The following is a 16,301-nucleotide window of genomic DNA, read 5'->3' on the forward strand; positions in this document are numbered from 1 at the left end:
GCAAATGGTTTCTTGGAGGGGAGGGGGAGTCGACACTTTAATTAGTCAGTTACTTAGGGAGTGAATTCTTGTTCCAGGGTCTGGAAAAACAAATTGTTACATTTGGGGACCTTGACTGCTACACAGTGGTACAGGAAGAATCTGCATCCTACAAGAAAAACATGATTTTCATGCAGGAGAATGCTCCATCACATGCGCCCAAGTACTCCACAGCGTGGCTGGCAAGAAAGGGTCTAAACGAAGCAAAACTAATGACATGGTCTCCGTGTTCACCTGATCTAAACCCCATAGAGAACCTGTGGTCCATCATCAAATGTGAGATTTACAAGGAGGGAAAACAGTACACCTCTCTGAACAGTGTCTGGGGGGGTGTGGTTGATGCAAGCAATGTTGATGGTGAACAAATCAAAACACTGACAGAATCCATGGATGGCAGGCTTTTGAGTGTCCTTGCAAAGAAAAGTGGCTATATTGGTCACTGATTTGTTTTTGTTCTGTTTTTGAATGTCGGAAATGTATATTTGTGAATGCTGAGATGCTATATTGGTCTCACTGGTGAAAATAAATAATTGAAATAGGTATATATTTGTTTTTTTGTTAAGTTGCCTAATAATTATGCACAGTAATAGTCAACAGTACAAACAGATATCCCCATAAAATTGCTAAAACAAAAAACAAACTAAAAACTACTTCCAAAAATATTCAGCTTTGATATTATTGAGTTTTTTGGGTTCATTGAGAACATGGTTGTTGTTCAATAATAAAAATTAATCCTCAAAAATAAAACTTGCCTAATAATTCTGAACTCCCTGTACACATACATACCCATATATATATATATATATATATATATATATATATATACTGTATATGGATGGATAGAATACACAAACACTGCGAGGCCGCAAAAGATGAACCGCGACTTAGCCAAGGACCATTGTATTTGCATAGGTTTCATTTTGACTGTTATCTTACCCCGTACAATATTAAGTCCCTTAAAAGTACTGTAATTTATATATATAATTACTTTATGTATCTGTATATATACCCCCCCCCCACACACACATATATACAGTATATATATTCTGTATATATATATATATATATATATATATATGTATTTTAGGCCTTTGAAAATTGACGCGTTAACCCGTGCAATTAATAGTAACAAGATTAACACGTTAATATGGCGTCTTAATGTGCACCTGTGAGATCAGCGTAATAAAACTTTCTCTAAAATAAACATAAACTTTATTTAATTTAGAGATAGTGACCAACATTAATTTTCTACAACATTTAGAACCGGCATTTTCTAAAAAGTCTAAACGTCCAGTCCGCCGCTCTTACGAGAGGCGAGCAGTTCAGAGTGGACAGAACGCTTCCACCTGCGACCAGATTTCAACTGAGCCGAACTGAAATTTCAGCTGGATCAAACTTCTCCATAACATTTTTCTTTCATTATTTTTCACAACACAATAAGGAACATTTATGAGTAAATTAAATTACTTATTTCATATTGTGATTATTTGCAGATAAGTTGGTGGCAAATACTGTAGCCAAAGATGAATATATATATATATATATATATATATATATATATATATATATATATATATATATATATATATATATATATCAAGAGTGTGTGTGTAACTTCATGGCCATTGCGGCTTCTTACCTCATAATAAAGTCGGCTTGATCAATGTCCTTCCCACACTTGCTGTTTCTGAGGATGCCACCGTTGCCCACCACTGCACACTTACGCAGAGGTAGCGGCAGAGGGTTTTCCTGGGGAGAAAACCAACTCAAGCTCTTAGATATAAACCACTGGTAACACAGATGCAAAGAAAGAAGCACAAACCACCTCCTACATGAGAGGCTTTCTTTTTTTTTATTTATTTTATCCACATCGTTTGATTTGTTACCTGAGCTGCTGCAACAATCACTTTTCCCAGGTTGGGATCAACATCTTATCATCTTATCTTATCTTATCTTAGATTTAGCGTCTCAGAAGTTGTGGGATTCTATGGTGCTGAAGGACACATGCCATGTGAGTAAAGGTCTGTTCCTGCATGCGCTAAAGGAATAAAGCCCACATTGTTCAATGAAATTATCTGATGACCAGACAGGGAGTGGATGTAGGTTCAAGGCCCATTATCTCCATCCATAAAACTTCAAATACCTAGTTTAGACTGTATATTTAGATGTATGACACATTTTTTATTGTCTAACACAAACAAATGACATAATATAACAATATTATTTTAGTCAAAGCTTTTACAAACTTCTTTCAACGAGTCTTTATGAATCAACTATTTCATTTGAGTTCATACCACTGGTCATGCAAAAAGATTTTCTAACCAATTGAAATTGATTTCAAAGGGAAATTTTACCCCAAAAATCAGAAACAAATTCTAAATTAAGAGCATTGAGACATTTAGGATTTATTTTGTTTTTTTTGCCATTTGAATTGTGATTTTTGTTGTCCTTACTGGTGACTCAATCTCAAACAAACCAGAAGAAAGTCTGCCATTTCACACTTTTTTTCCTGAGTAATACCCATAAAGTTTTATGGGTTTTGGATCCTATTCCACCTAAGATGGCCTGGTCATTTTTGGTGATGGTAAAGATAGAACATTACCCATCATAAACCGTTTTTATGACTAACTGAAAATAACCCACTCATTTCCAGAAAAGGTTTTGTTACAAAAGTATCATCGGCAGGAAAAATTTAAATATTCAAAATATTTGAATATTTGTGTTTTTTGTAAGTACAAAGCAGCACTTCAACTTCTGGATCGAAGCCTATCTGCAAATAAAATTGTGTGGTTGAAGAGACCTTTACACCAGGAAAGATACATCAACAGTTGATCTTTAACAACCTTGTTTGTCTCTAAATAGACTTTACTATCATGACAAATTTGCTATTCTAATGGAGGGGCCATTCAGTTTCCAATAAGTGACAACTTTCCATTTAGCTAAAACAGCTTGTTCTTACAAAGATGTTTAATGGCATCATACGATGTCAAAACGGCCCAAAACTAGGGAGCTAAATTTAGTTTTTAGCAAACCAAAAGTTAGCCTAGAAATTAATGGATGGAGGTGTGACCAAAGAGAAGCGGAGGTCGGTTGTTTCTGAAAGTAAATGTCACTGTCCATTATCACTTTTTGATGGATACCCTGCAGCCAATCGGAATTGAGTATTCACCTTGACCATGGTATTAATTTGCAAATTATGTAAGTTAGTTATGTAAGTACTTGCGTAAGTAAGTAAGTCATACTCCCTAATGAGGTGCCTGTGATCAGAAGTCAATGGATGACGCAGAGGCATCAACTGTCGGATGCGTTGACTGTATACAGAGAGCTGGACAGAGCGAGTGAGACTCCAGTGCCAACCACATAAAGTAAATTTAGTCGCCATTTTCCCACTATATGTCCATTGGCATCTTAACACTAGATGTCCTCAGTAAGCCGAGATTGGTCCGTATCAATGTAATGGTGGGGTCATCTAGACCCCATAAGAGAGCACAAGGGTTATGGGGTCCAGATGACCCCACCCTTGTATTGATGTGCGATCTCTCCCATGACAACAGTGGACAAGGTGGACAGGATTTTATGTCTGCTGTGGCCACCAGTAAAGATAAAAAATCCTTGAGAAAAAAAAAAGTTCAGTGTGCTCTCTTGTAGGGTCCAGATGACCCCACTTTTCATGTAAAATGTGATTAAAAAAAAGCACCATTTCTAGGGAAAGGGAACCTCTTACAACTCATTTATGACCAGATGATGAAGCAAAAGTTTGTTGTAAAGAAACAAAGTCCACAAGCAGTTTCCTGATCCCTTTTAGAGCAGGAAATATCCACCGTTATCTCTGATCATTAAATGTGAATCAACAAACAAGTTCTTCATCAATTAATAATACACTTATCTATTAACACACTATTACTCTTTGTTATGCAAAAGGTAACCAAGCCAGAAAGGCATACAACGAACTATTAAAAATTAAAGACCACATTGCCTTGGATAGTAGCATTTCATAAGACATACAAGAAGGTCCATCACAGACCCATTAAAAGTACTAAGTTTCTGTTGGTCTGGATACCAACTGGTGCTTAGGAAAACACAATAATATTCAGGCAATGTGACCAGAAATTCTTTTTAGTTCAACACCACTTATTATTGGACATCCAGCAGCCAATCAGAACTGAGTATTCACCTGAACTGTGGCATAAAAAGTAAATAAACTGAACGAATGTATAAGGTATGACGGAGTATTAGGGCCACCAAAAAAAAAAAAATAATATTACGAGATTAAAATTCAGAAATGTATGACTTTTAATCTCGTAAATTTACAACTAGCATGTAGCTGAAATATTAGCTAAACTCCAAAATAGCCTAAATAATCTTAGTAAATAAGAGTCCAAAAAAGACAACAGAATGACAATTTGTAAAACTTTAAAATCGTAACTTTTTACCCTAATTATGAACTAGATATATGGCATTACCTGCGATAATGCTAGTATCAATGCTCAAAGCTGAAATTGGCCACTGAAGATGCTAGTGCAGATAGCTGAAGATGCTAAAACTGATAGCTAAAAATGCTGAAATTGATAGCAGAAATCACTGAAGCTAATAGCTGAAAATGCTAAAGTTGATAGCCAGTTAAAATATTAGCTAAATGCCAAATTAGCCTAAAAAACTAAAATAAAAACTTAGGTTAGCCAAAACAGCTAGCACCTAGCTGATAAAATAGCTAAACTTCAAATTATTCTAAAAAATAACAAAAATCTTAAATTAGCCAAAACAGCTAGCATGTAAATATTAGCCTAACTCCAAAACAGCCTAAAAAACAAACCAAAAAAGCCTAAATTAGTCAAAACAGCTAGCATGTACCTAAAATATTAGCTAAACTCCCAAAATAGCCAAAAAAATCTTAATAAATACCAAAATAGTCCAAAAAGTTAGCAGAATGACAATTTTTACAACTTTTAAACTGTAACTTTTTAACATAATTATGAATAACAAAAAGACAGGAATATTATGCCTGAATAAATCAACTTAAACCTTAAATAACTTTCGATATTTTTCTCTCCATAAAAATACATTCTGTCAAAATTATACAAGTTAAAAATAAAAATAAATAATAATAAGGGAAGAGACAAGGAAGAAAAAGGGGGAAGCAATACAGCTAAAAATATGCTTAATCAAAAGAATTCTTCATTTATGGTCGAATCTAGAAGCTATAAGCCACAGCCATTTTGATCGAGACATAGTGTAAAATCTGTCATTTAAAAATGCTACACAGCAAGAAGAAGATGAAACTCTGTTTGAAAATAGGTGCTTCCTGTCCGCTGATGAATGGGCTTTTCCTGTGCGTCCTCAAAACCCGTCATAACAACTGACTCACAACTAGCAGTCTTGGCTGCAAATCGCTGTCTCACTATCATCTAAAGCCCAAACCTTATGTAGGTCAGTATTTAAAGCTGCTGCAGAGGACATTGAAACTCTACACTTGGTGTAGCAAAAGCACAAAAAAAAAATGTCCTTCCTCTTTGCCATGGCAGCATTTAAGTCTGAGGCCTGGGTTGAGCATGACAGCGGAAACAATTGTTCTCATTATTCCCCTGGAGTGCATGAGAGCACACACACAGACTTTTTTTTTTTTTTCCTTAGTGGGGTCTCTTTTGGACCATGACGAGAGGGGGGTAAAGGAAGGGAACAAAACACTGAAAACCACTCCTAAAAGTAAGCGAAAGCAAGAAGTTTGGATACAAGAATCCCTTGATGCTGCAGGGATATCTTCCCTCAAAAGAAAGCTTTATTCATTTGAGTTCAAATGGGCAAACAAATCAGTAAACGATGACACGTTTTTAATAAATGACAAACAACGCACTAAAATCCGTAATAAATAAGACATCAGACTCAAGATCGCAAGACAGTGCTCCATCCTCTAAGCCTTTGTGCTGCAGCCAGTGCAGCAACCAGCACTTAACTGTCAGAGCCTTAATTGCCACATTCCCTGGCACAGACCCAGATACTGTGGCTGCTGCCAGCCTGGTGTACCAAGGCTGCTTTCCAGACCTGCAATCACAGCAGCATCCAACACAACCACCACTTTGGTCTAACTAGATATAATATAGGACAGCTGAAGGAATCCAGCCCCGGCACAAAAACGAACAAAAAAAATAGGCCACGCAGACATTAGCTGTGCACAAGTTGTATAATGCAGCAGAGTGCTGCTATAACTCTAGGCAGGGTGAATCAGTGGAGTCAGGAGATGAAGAACAACAGCTCTTATTTATTAGTGACAGTTCTAAGTACTCAACTCTGCGGTTTTTACTAATTAAATTAAGTATAAAGTACCTTCACAACGACAGATATGGTCAATTTTCTTAATTATTTTGAATTTTTGCACAAAAACATACATTTGATGTACTTTTAAGGTTTAATAAATTAAAGCAAATCTTGTTTAATAATTTTGTTGTATGATCGTAAGTTTGAGATGAAACATAACTCAGTCTCGAGATTTTAAATTGACTTTTTCAGAACCTGATATTGGGATTTCCTCCAGACTGCAATTAAATTATTCAGAGTAATTTTTTTCAGTGTTGTGCAATTTTTCAGTCTCCCCATCAAGAGCCAAAAGGGAGATTTTCTCAAAAGTACAATGACTTTAAGACACTTTACTTTCAATATCATTCTTCTAACCCTCCTTAATCATTTTTGGGGTCATGGGGTTGCTGGAGCCTATCTCCAGGTACTGTTGTATGAAGGTGGGGTACATCCACCATACTTAGCATATCAAACTTATTTTTTAATTGACTTGTGCAAACCAAACATCCATCCATTTTTCTGAGCCTGAATTATCCGTCAGGGAGTCACATGGTTGCTGGAGCCTATCCAACCAACTGTTGGGCGAAAGCGGATCTAGGAAATGTTCTATTCTTTTTTTTAATTGACTGGTGCAAAACATTTTAAAGTTAATAAACTAAACCATATCTAGACTGAGGCTGCACAATATCATTTAAATGTAAAAAATATAATTTCTATTTAAATGCAATAGTTCCGTTTAAATAAAAGTCTACATAATTTAACTCGTACTCCAAATGACCCACATCTACATAAGAAGTGGGGATTTAAAATAAAAAAGGCTCCAACCAATTGGTCAACGATATATTTGTTTTTTTTTATTTGTTAAATACTTAAAGCTTCAAGATTTTTTTATCAAGTGCGTAAACTTTTAAGGGAACCATTTTTCGCAGTTTACATCATTTTTTTGCAACACACCGATTGCACAGGCTGATTTTGCGATGTGCAGAACCAATCAAGACTATTCTATATAATAGTCATATACATTCATAATGACACAGTACAAATATCTAGTTATAACCCATCTGTATCCAAAGTAAGTTCTTAAATGAAAAAATATATTTAAAATACTAACTAAACAGTGGTCACATTTTAAAAAGCTACAAAATAAATCACTGTTTAGACCTAAATGATGTATCAAAAAATTCTAAATGCTAACAGGAAATAGAAAAAAGTTCTGCTTTCGTAAATCCCTTTAAAAATTGAATTATATAAACAAAATGTGCCAAAACAACCTTTTTAATGGTTGCATTTGTGTTGTTTTAAGTAAAAGTTTTTCTTTTTCCCTCCAAAAAATTAAGTTCCAAATTATTTGGAGACCCACTCCGATAAAAATAGTGTTTTTAACATGTTCTTGTGGCATATTTCTGATGACGGAGGACATAGTTAAAGAAAATTAAGATTAAAACTGCATTTCTGAGTATTTCTTTATAAAATGTGTTGTTTGTTACTGTTTTCTATTCTTCTCCTCTCCTCTGTTCTTTATTATATTTAGTTCTCCATGCTTCTGTTTGGTGCAGTGCAATTCATGTGTTGTTTCTCTTTCTCATTCCCCTCTGGGGGAGATTTCAGATTCCAGGTGGATCGTCTGCGCTCCTGTTCTTGATCGTGGACCACGTCTCTGGCTCGTCTTGGCTGTGGGCCTCGCCCCCACCTCTCCCCCTGTCCTATCTGGCTAAACTCTTCAAATTTTTCTTTAATAGCTCTGGTAAATCGCCTGTCCATCCTGGGAGAAGATCTCTCCTTCATGTGGGCATCCTTAAGGTTTCTTCTTCTTTTTCCGGGAATTCGTTTTTTTAGGAGTTTTTCCTTAGCGATAAGGAGGGTCTAAGGACAGGGAAGGCTAGTTTAGTTAGCAATCAGCTATTGATTTCATTATTTGACCGACTTTCTTCTTCAAAACAGTTACTGGCGTGAAGCCCAATGAGGCAATTGTTTTGTGATGTTGGGCTATATAAATGAAATTGAATTGAGCTTATTTGACATAGAAAATACTATGGGCGCTTCCTGAACCGCTCCATGATGGGGAAGGGAAGGGGGGGCGGGGTTGCTCTACACAAACAACTCAGAGGCAAATGACTTATAAAATAAACTATAAAGTAGAAAATTACACTTTTAAAATATTTTTGGCTAAAACTGTCAAAATCATAAAAAAATGGATCAAAAGATTATTTATATGTGACAGGTTTCATTATTTTTAACTGTACATATTCTAATTCTAGTTCTATCTGTAAAGCTGCAACATTGAAATTTCCCCACTGCGGTACGAATAAAGGATTATCTTATCTTATCTTATTAACCAACCCGACCAAACTGTTTGTTTTCTTTGAATCAACCGGCATGAAATTTGTGAAGATGAAACCAAGCACCTAAACATTCAGAAGTTAGTCTAAATGAGACATAAAGGAACACCATCTTTTTTCCCTTCTTCATGATTGAGCATAAAACCCCTGAAAATGAGGCTTGGATATTCAGCACCATCACAGAGCAGGAATTTGGATTGCAGATGCGTGCCCTGACAGACGAAGCCAGCCTCCAATCCCTGACAGAAATGGCATGCGTGCTCTTGAGCCTCAGTGTTTTACATGTATCCAAATTCCACTCCATGAACATGAACCCGACAGGTTTGGAAATCACAGACACACACAGAGGACGACTGACTAGTTGCCATCTAAAACTGCAAAGATGCAGATAAAATGGCTCGACTCCCTTCCCGATGAAAGAATGATGTCAGGGATAATCTCTTTAAAGAAGCGAGCATGTCCCAGGACACTCCCCTCCTCCATTATGGATGACCAGGGCTGACCGTCCTCTCCACAGCAGCTCAGAGAGAAAGCATTTCCCATAATGTGTTCTGAGTTACACTGCAGACAAGGGCCTGCTAGACCAGGGGTGTCAAACTCAATCACACAGGAGGCCAAAATCCAAAACACTCCTTAGGTTGAGGGCCGAATATTTATTGAACACACTAAAACTAAATGTTTATTAAGATGTTACCTTATTAACATAATTATGAAAGATATATATAGCATTACCGGTGATAATGCTAGGGTGAATGCTGTAAACTGAATGTTCTGAAGTTGATAGCTGAAAATGCTGAAATTGACAGCTAAAATGAAAAAGGAAAACCCTAAATTAACCAAAACAGCTAGCGTGTAGCATAAATATTAGCAAAACTCGAAAAACAGTCTAAGAAAACAATTAAACAAAAAAAAAAGCCTAAATTAGCCAAAACAGCTAGCATGAGTCTGAAATATTAGCTAATATCCAAAACAGCCTGAAAAACAAGAAAAAGGCTAAATTAGCCAAAACGGCTAGCATGAGTCTGAAATATTAGCTAAACTCAAAAACAGCCTAAGAAACCTAAAAAGAAAAGCCTAAATTAGCCAAAACAGCCAGCATGAGTCTGAAATATTAGCTAATATCCAAAAAAGCCTGAAAAACAAGAAAAAAGCTAAATTAGCCAAAACAGCTAGCATGAGTCTGAAATATTAGCTAATATCCAAAACAGCCTGAAAAACAAGAAAAAGGCTAAATTAGCCAAAACAGCTAGTATGAGTCTGAAATATTAGCTAAACTCAAAAACAGCCTAAGAAACCTAAAAAGAAAAGCCTAAATTAGCCAAAACAGCTAGCATGAGTCTGAAATATTAGCCAAACTCCAAAACAGCCTAAGGAACCTAAAAAGAAAAGCCTAAATTAGTCAAAACAGCTAGCATGAGTCTGAAATATTAGCTAAACTCAAAAACAGCCTAAGAAACCTAAAAAGAAAAGCCTAAATTAGCCAAAACAGCTAGCATGAGTCTGAAATATTAGCTAATATCTAAAACAGCCTGAAAAACAAGAAAAAGGCTAAATTAGCCAAAACAGCTAACATAAAGTTGAAATATTAGCTAAACTCCAAAACAGCCTCAAAAACTCTAACCAAATGCCAAAATAGTCCAGATCGCCAATTTTTAAAACTTTAAAACCGTAACTTTTTAACATAATTATGAATAACAAGAAGGCAGGAATATTATTCCACAACTCAAACCTTAAATTACATTAAATATTTTACTCTCCATCCAATATTTTGTCAAAATCATAAAAGTTAGAAATAAGTGTAAGATGACATCAAGCCATTAATAACAATAAAATAAAATGATCTGGAGGGCCGGATCTGGCCCCTGGTACTTTGACACGGGTGATGGACAAAACTGAGCCTAAAACCCAGATCAAAGATAAAACAGTTTTCTGACTGAAAGAAAAAAAACAAAGTTCACAATTTCTCTTTCCTTTTAAGTAAATGACTCCCACCCCAATATATGATGGATAAGAACATACCTTTACAAAAAGCGGGTATGTCTCACTGTTGACGGTGTGCGAGTGGTAAATTTCGCCGTCGTACCACAGGACTTTGCCTATCGGAGAGTTCTCTTTTGTCACCGCAAACATCCTCTTAGGGTCGCAGCATTTAGTCAGCAAATTCCTGCACAGACACACAAAGATGAGCCTGAAATCAGAAGACAGATTCCACACTTCAAACACACATTTACTTTAAAGCAAATGTTTGGAAAATACTAAGGAATGACATCCTCCAGCAGGCCCGGCTGCTGCTCTGCAGGTGTCGTTTGTCATCTTAACCCATTTATGCCCAGATTTTTTTTTTTTTTTTTTTAGAGTTGTGAGGCACATCATTTGATACGCTAAGTCTTTTTACTCTTAATCTTTTTGATACTCAAATCATCAACAGTGTTGTCTTAAGAGGGAGGTGGCTGCAAAATGTGCATTGGAGCTTAAACAAGGTTGAACTTTGACCAATCAGGGACTCTGCTTTGGTAGAGCCGTATGGATGGTGGCGTCTCTTTTATTTCATCTAAGTACCAACCGTTTAAAATTGATCATGGAGAAGAAATTAATAATTGCTGTTTGTGCCCGGCCGGAAGTATATGTGCTAGTATCGGGTGGTAGTAGTCCAGAATAAACACCATATGCTAAAAGCACATTTAAGAACCAGTATTCAGCATGTATCAGATGCCTGGTGTGAACTAGGGCTGGGAATCACTGGGTACCTCACGATACGATACGATACGCGATACATGGGTCACGATATCGATAATATCGCGATACTGCGATAATTGGTAAAAATCCTCTCTAATAACTACCATTATAGAGAAGAACATGTTTCTGGGGGGAAATATATCCCCATTTATCTTTTTTAACTTAAACACAATCATACTAAACAACTTTTCTTATTTTGTGCAACAAATTATAGACACTTTTGTGCAAAATTGCTGAAATCAGTAATACTATGTCTTTGACAAACATTGACAACAACTGAATTGGAATTATCTGTCAGATTCAATGTTAACAATAGTAAACATGATCAGCAGTGACACTACTTAGTGCAGAATTGTTGTAAACAGAACAAATATTAAATAAGTCAAGTAGTGACAGCTATCTACCTCCAAAAGAACGTCACACCAAAGGATGATGAATATAATGTTTTACAGCCTCTCTCAAAATTGACCTAATTTTTTGTGCACTTTTCTCTCACTTGAAAAGGGCTGAGCATCCAAAAATAAAGGCTGATTTACTCAGACTGTTACTTGAGATTATTTTTCCAATTTTTATCATTTTTCCATTTGGTCAGTCAGCAGTCAATAGGTAAAAACCTTAAAACACACATAATAATGGCAATAAATATAATTTTAAGTGCTTCAATTAATTAGCATTCTCCCTAATTTTACAGTGAATTCATGTACTTTAGTTTAATTACATTTAAATTTAACTTCATACATCAAATCCTGTTTTTTTATTTGAGAATTACTTTAAAATTAACATTAGCAACAAGTAATTACATTGTTTGAAAACGTCACATTATAAATTTACCAAAGTTACACCGTACAGCAGCAGGTTAAGCATGGAAGTGCATGAAAGCGAAAATTCCGACGCTCCTTGAAGCGTACACAGACAACTGCGTAGCACGCGCTCAGTTCCCACAGTAAACAGGAAGTAAGTGATCGCTGTCATTCTAGCGCTCAGACAAAGTCACTTCTTATCGGGTGGATCTCCTACAGATGGAGGATAAATGCTGACAGGTAGACATGCTTCACACACGCGCTACAGAGCCTGTATCTCACCGGTGCTTCTCCCGAATGAGCGCGTGCATCGCTATTAAAAGTCCGACGCAGCGTGCGCCCATAGTTCCGGCGCGTGACTCAGACGCTCAGCGCTGCAGCCTCTTTAAATGAAAATATAATATCGATACTTGGTGAGAACCCATCGAGAATCGATCGCAGGACTAAATATCGCGATATATCGCAATATCGATATTTTGGCACACCCCTAGTGTGAACACAGATACTTTCCTTAGATTCCCATATATTCCATCATCTCTAATGCATCTTCTACTCAATATGGTATTCCTGAAACACTCAACATTGTAGTGGCATTTCATACTTTACACACACATGGTGTGCCTTGATTCTTGCAGAGCTTGTGCTTGCTACCAGTGATGCAAGGCTTGTGGTTGAAATCATCAAAACTATTGATATTAATAACCATTAACTCACCATTGAAGGTCTTCAACCCTACTTACTTGGCTTTGATCCATGACCTAGGAGCGTTGGTACATGGTGTGTGTGGGCATTGGTTACAGTAAGGACTTGATTAATTTCAAGAAATTTCAATTGGTTGATACTTATGTGTCAAGAAAAGTGTGTCTCCAACTGTACATCAACATTTTTTACTGCAAATTTAACAGTGAAAGAATTTTAAGAGGACTAAAATGAGTAATTGTACATCATTCTACAATTTTAAAATCAATGAATTAGGAAAAATAATCCCTGGAACAAAAAATAAAAATTATTCAAGGCACAATTGTTGAGTGGTTACTCTGGAGCCCTCTAGGCTACTCTAGGTCCGCAACCTTTAACACTTAGAAAGCAATTTGGTCCAGTTTCTCACTGATCTTAGTGAGAGTCCCAACGTTTGTTTAAAAGAAACTCAAGCACCAGTTCGGGTCTAAATTGACCCATTTCAAGTGTAAAAATGGGTCATTTTTGACCCGAACGCAATATAAGGGTAAAGATAGGAGAAACTCAAGCTCTCGTTTGGGTCAAAATTCACCCATTTCCAAGTGTAAAAATTGGAGAATTGTGACACGAACACAATATAAGGGTAACGCTGGGAGAAACTCAAGATTTTCTACGGGTCAAAATTGACCCGTTTCCAAGTGGGTCAGTTTTGAACAGAACACAACATAAAGTTTAAGTGGGTAGAAACTGTAGCTTCTGTTCGGGTCTATAATTGACTTATTTCCAAGTGTAAAAATGGGTCCCATTTGACCCGAACACATATAAGGGTTAAGTTAGGAGAAACTCAAGCTTCTGTTTGGGTCTAATTTTTCCCTTTAACAAGGGTAAAAATGGGTCATTTTTGACCCGAACACAATATGAGGGGGAATTTCGGAGAAACTCAGGCTCTTGTCATGTCAAATGTTACCCACTTTCAAGTGTAAAAAATGGGCAATTTTTGGCCCGGACACAACATAAAGGTTAAGCTATATGACAAACTCAAGCTTTTCTTTGGGTCAAAATTGACCCGTTTCCATGTGCAAAAATGGGTCAGTTTTGACCAGAGCACAACATAAGGTTTAAGTGGGTAGAAACTCTAACTTCTGTTTCCAAGTGTAAAAATGGGTCCCATTTGACCCGAACACATATAAGGGTTAAGTTGGGAGAAACAAGCTTCTGTTCGGGTCTAAATTCACCCTTTTACAAGCGTCAAAGTGGATCATTTGTGACCTGAACGCAATATGAGAGTTAATTTGGGAGAAACTCAAGGACCTGTTTCGGTCAAAATTGACCCGATTTCAATTGTAAAAAAAAAAATTGTAATTTTTGACCCGAACACAACATAAGCGCTAAGCTAGGACAAACTCAAGCTCTTTTTCGGGTCAAAATTGACCAGTTTACAAGTGTGAAAATTGGTCATTTTTGACCTGAACACAACATAAGAGTTAAGTTGGGAGACCTGTTTTCTAATGTGAAAATGGGTCTTTTTTGACCCGAACATATATAAGGGTTAAGCTGGAACAAACTCAAGTTCTTGTTCAGGTCAAAAGTGTGAAAATTTGTTAATTTCGACCAAAGCACAAATATTGGTTAAGCCAGGAGAAACTCAAAGTCTTGTTTGGGTCAAAAATGACCCGTTTTCAGGTTTTAAAAAAGGTTAATTTTTGGCTGGGAATAAAATGGTTTTTAAACTTGGTTAGTTCCTGTTCAGGTCCAAATTGACCCATTTAACACTTGGAAACGGGTCAATTTTGACCCTAACACAATACAAGGGTTATGATGGGAGAAACTCAAGCTCCCGTTAGGGTCAAATCAACCTGTTTTCCTAAATGAAAATGGGCCAATTTTGACCCTAACAAAATACAAAGGTTAAAAGGCTCCACAGTGGATGCAAAAGTATTTTTAACTGAGGACCCCCGAGGACCAGGAGGCCTCACATTACAAAACAGTCTCTCCAAGCAGAGGACAGAAACCTGAGCCTTCAGCCGAACCTGTACAAATCGATGCCCGTCTGGTTCTTGTGCCACACGTCCCCCTGCCTCAGCACCTCCGCCACGATGTCTTTGTCACGGGGGAGTCTGTATCCGGGGAAAACGTAGAACCAGCAGAGGACCAGCACGCACAGCGCGGCCCACACCGACAGCTTGGCCCGGTAGCATCTCGCCAACATCTTCCCTGCGTCTTCTTTTGTGGCGCGCGGCTTCAGCAGCGCGGCCGGCGGGTTCTGCGCAGGCTCTCTCCGAGGCTCGTCTTCTGACTGGGCGCGCCGAGTACGCGTCGCATCCCGCGTTCGATGTGGGGTTTGAATGGGGGTCCCGTGCGCTCAAGCATCAGTGTGGAAATCCGGTGCGCGCTCTGTCTGTCTGTCTGCGTGGGAATCCGCCGCGGTTCTCCCGGTGCATCAGCACCACCATCTTCCCAGCCTGACGCTGCTGCTCACTGCAGGCTCCCTACAGCCCCTCAGGCTGTCCATGTGGCCCCCTCCTCTCACAGCCTCACGGCCTTCTCCCGCCCTCCTGCGCTCCCGTTGGGCCTGCCAGCCTAATGGAAGATATGCGGCGCAAATGAACCAGTCAGCTGAGAGTCCCTGCACCCCCCCACCTCCCCTTTCTTTTTTTCCCTCCAGCCGGCACAAAGTGCTTCTTATTCAGAGGGAAGCGCATGAAGCTCACTAAAAATAGTAGAAAGTGTTGGGGCTCCAACAGTGACAAATCACTGCGAACACTAACTTGTCTGCAGAGGAAGACTGCGCGGGAACAGTCAGGGTGGTGGGGCCCTGCAGGGCATGCAACAACTAGATTTGCAAAAGAGAACATCTAAAACACAATATTACATCTATCTAATCATTCAGTTTCCATTAAAAAAGTTATTTTTTATTTTTATTTTTATTATTTTCTTTCAATTTCTTTATGAATAAAAACGGACTTGATTTAAATAGATTCATCCTGCACATTTAACATTTAAATATTTTTAAATTAGCAGAATCGCTATTAGGGTTGTCAACCTCAAACCAGGGGCGGAGCTAAAACTTTTTATATGAGGGACAGACTTTGGGAGGGTGGTTGGATTATCAAAGTATCAAAAATACCAACGCAATTGCACTCCCAACTCATCATATATGTGTGTACGGTTCGGGCCCCCTCCGCGCCACTTTTTGATGTTTCGGGTGTCCCCAACTTGTCGTTTTTTGATGTGCTGGCTGTTCCCATTAAACCAGGGGTCCCAACTCTCCAGGGTGCGAACTGGTACTGGTCTGAGGGCCGCTTGGTACTAGGCCACAGACGCTAATCAGGGGTCCCCTACCCTCAGGATGCGGGACTAGTACCCTAACCTTGCACCGATTCCACATCCTGAGAGTTGGGGACCCCTGGTTTAGTAG

General features: G+C 37.9%; 1 protein-coding gene across 1 annotated transcript in view; it reads right to left on the reverse strand.

Annotated features, from left to right (window-relative positions):
• st8sia1 (ST8 alpha-N-acetyl-neuraminide alpha-2,8-sialyltransferase 1) overlaps window positions 1–15,548 on the reverse strand; it is a 29,617-nt gene extending 14,069 nt beyond the window's left edge. Inside the window, exons 1-3 of the mRNA XM_024287118.2 lie at window positions 14,914–15,548; window positions 10,689–10,833; window positions 1,679–1,788 (exon numbers count right to left, since the gene is read on the reverse strand). Of these exons, the coding sequence (XP_024142886.1) occupies window positions 1,679–1,788; window positions 10,689–10,833; window positions 14,914–15,092 (434 nt within the window). The 5' untranslated portion in view covers window positions 15,093–15,548. The remainder of the gene's footprint in view (window positions 1–1,678; window positions 1,789–10,688; window positions 10,834–14,913) is intronic.
• Window positions 15,549–16,301: the final 753 nt, after the last annotated feature.

This window comes from Oryzias melastigma, linkage group LG23, assembly GCF_002922805.2.
Source record: "Oryzias melastigma strain HK-1 linkage group LG23, ASM292280v2, whole genome shotgun sequence".
Taxonomy (NCBI): Eukaryota; Metazoa; Chordata; class Actinopteri; order Beloniformes; family Adrianichthyidae; genus Oryzias; species Oryzias melastigma.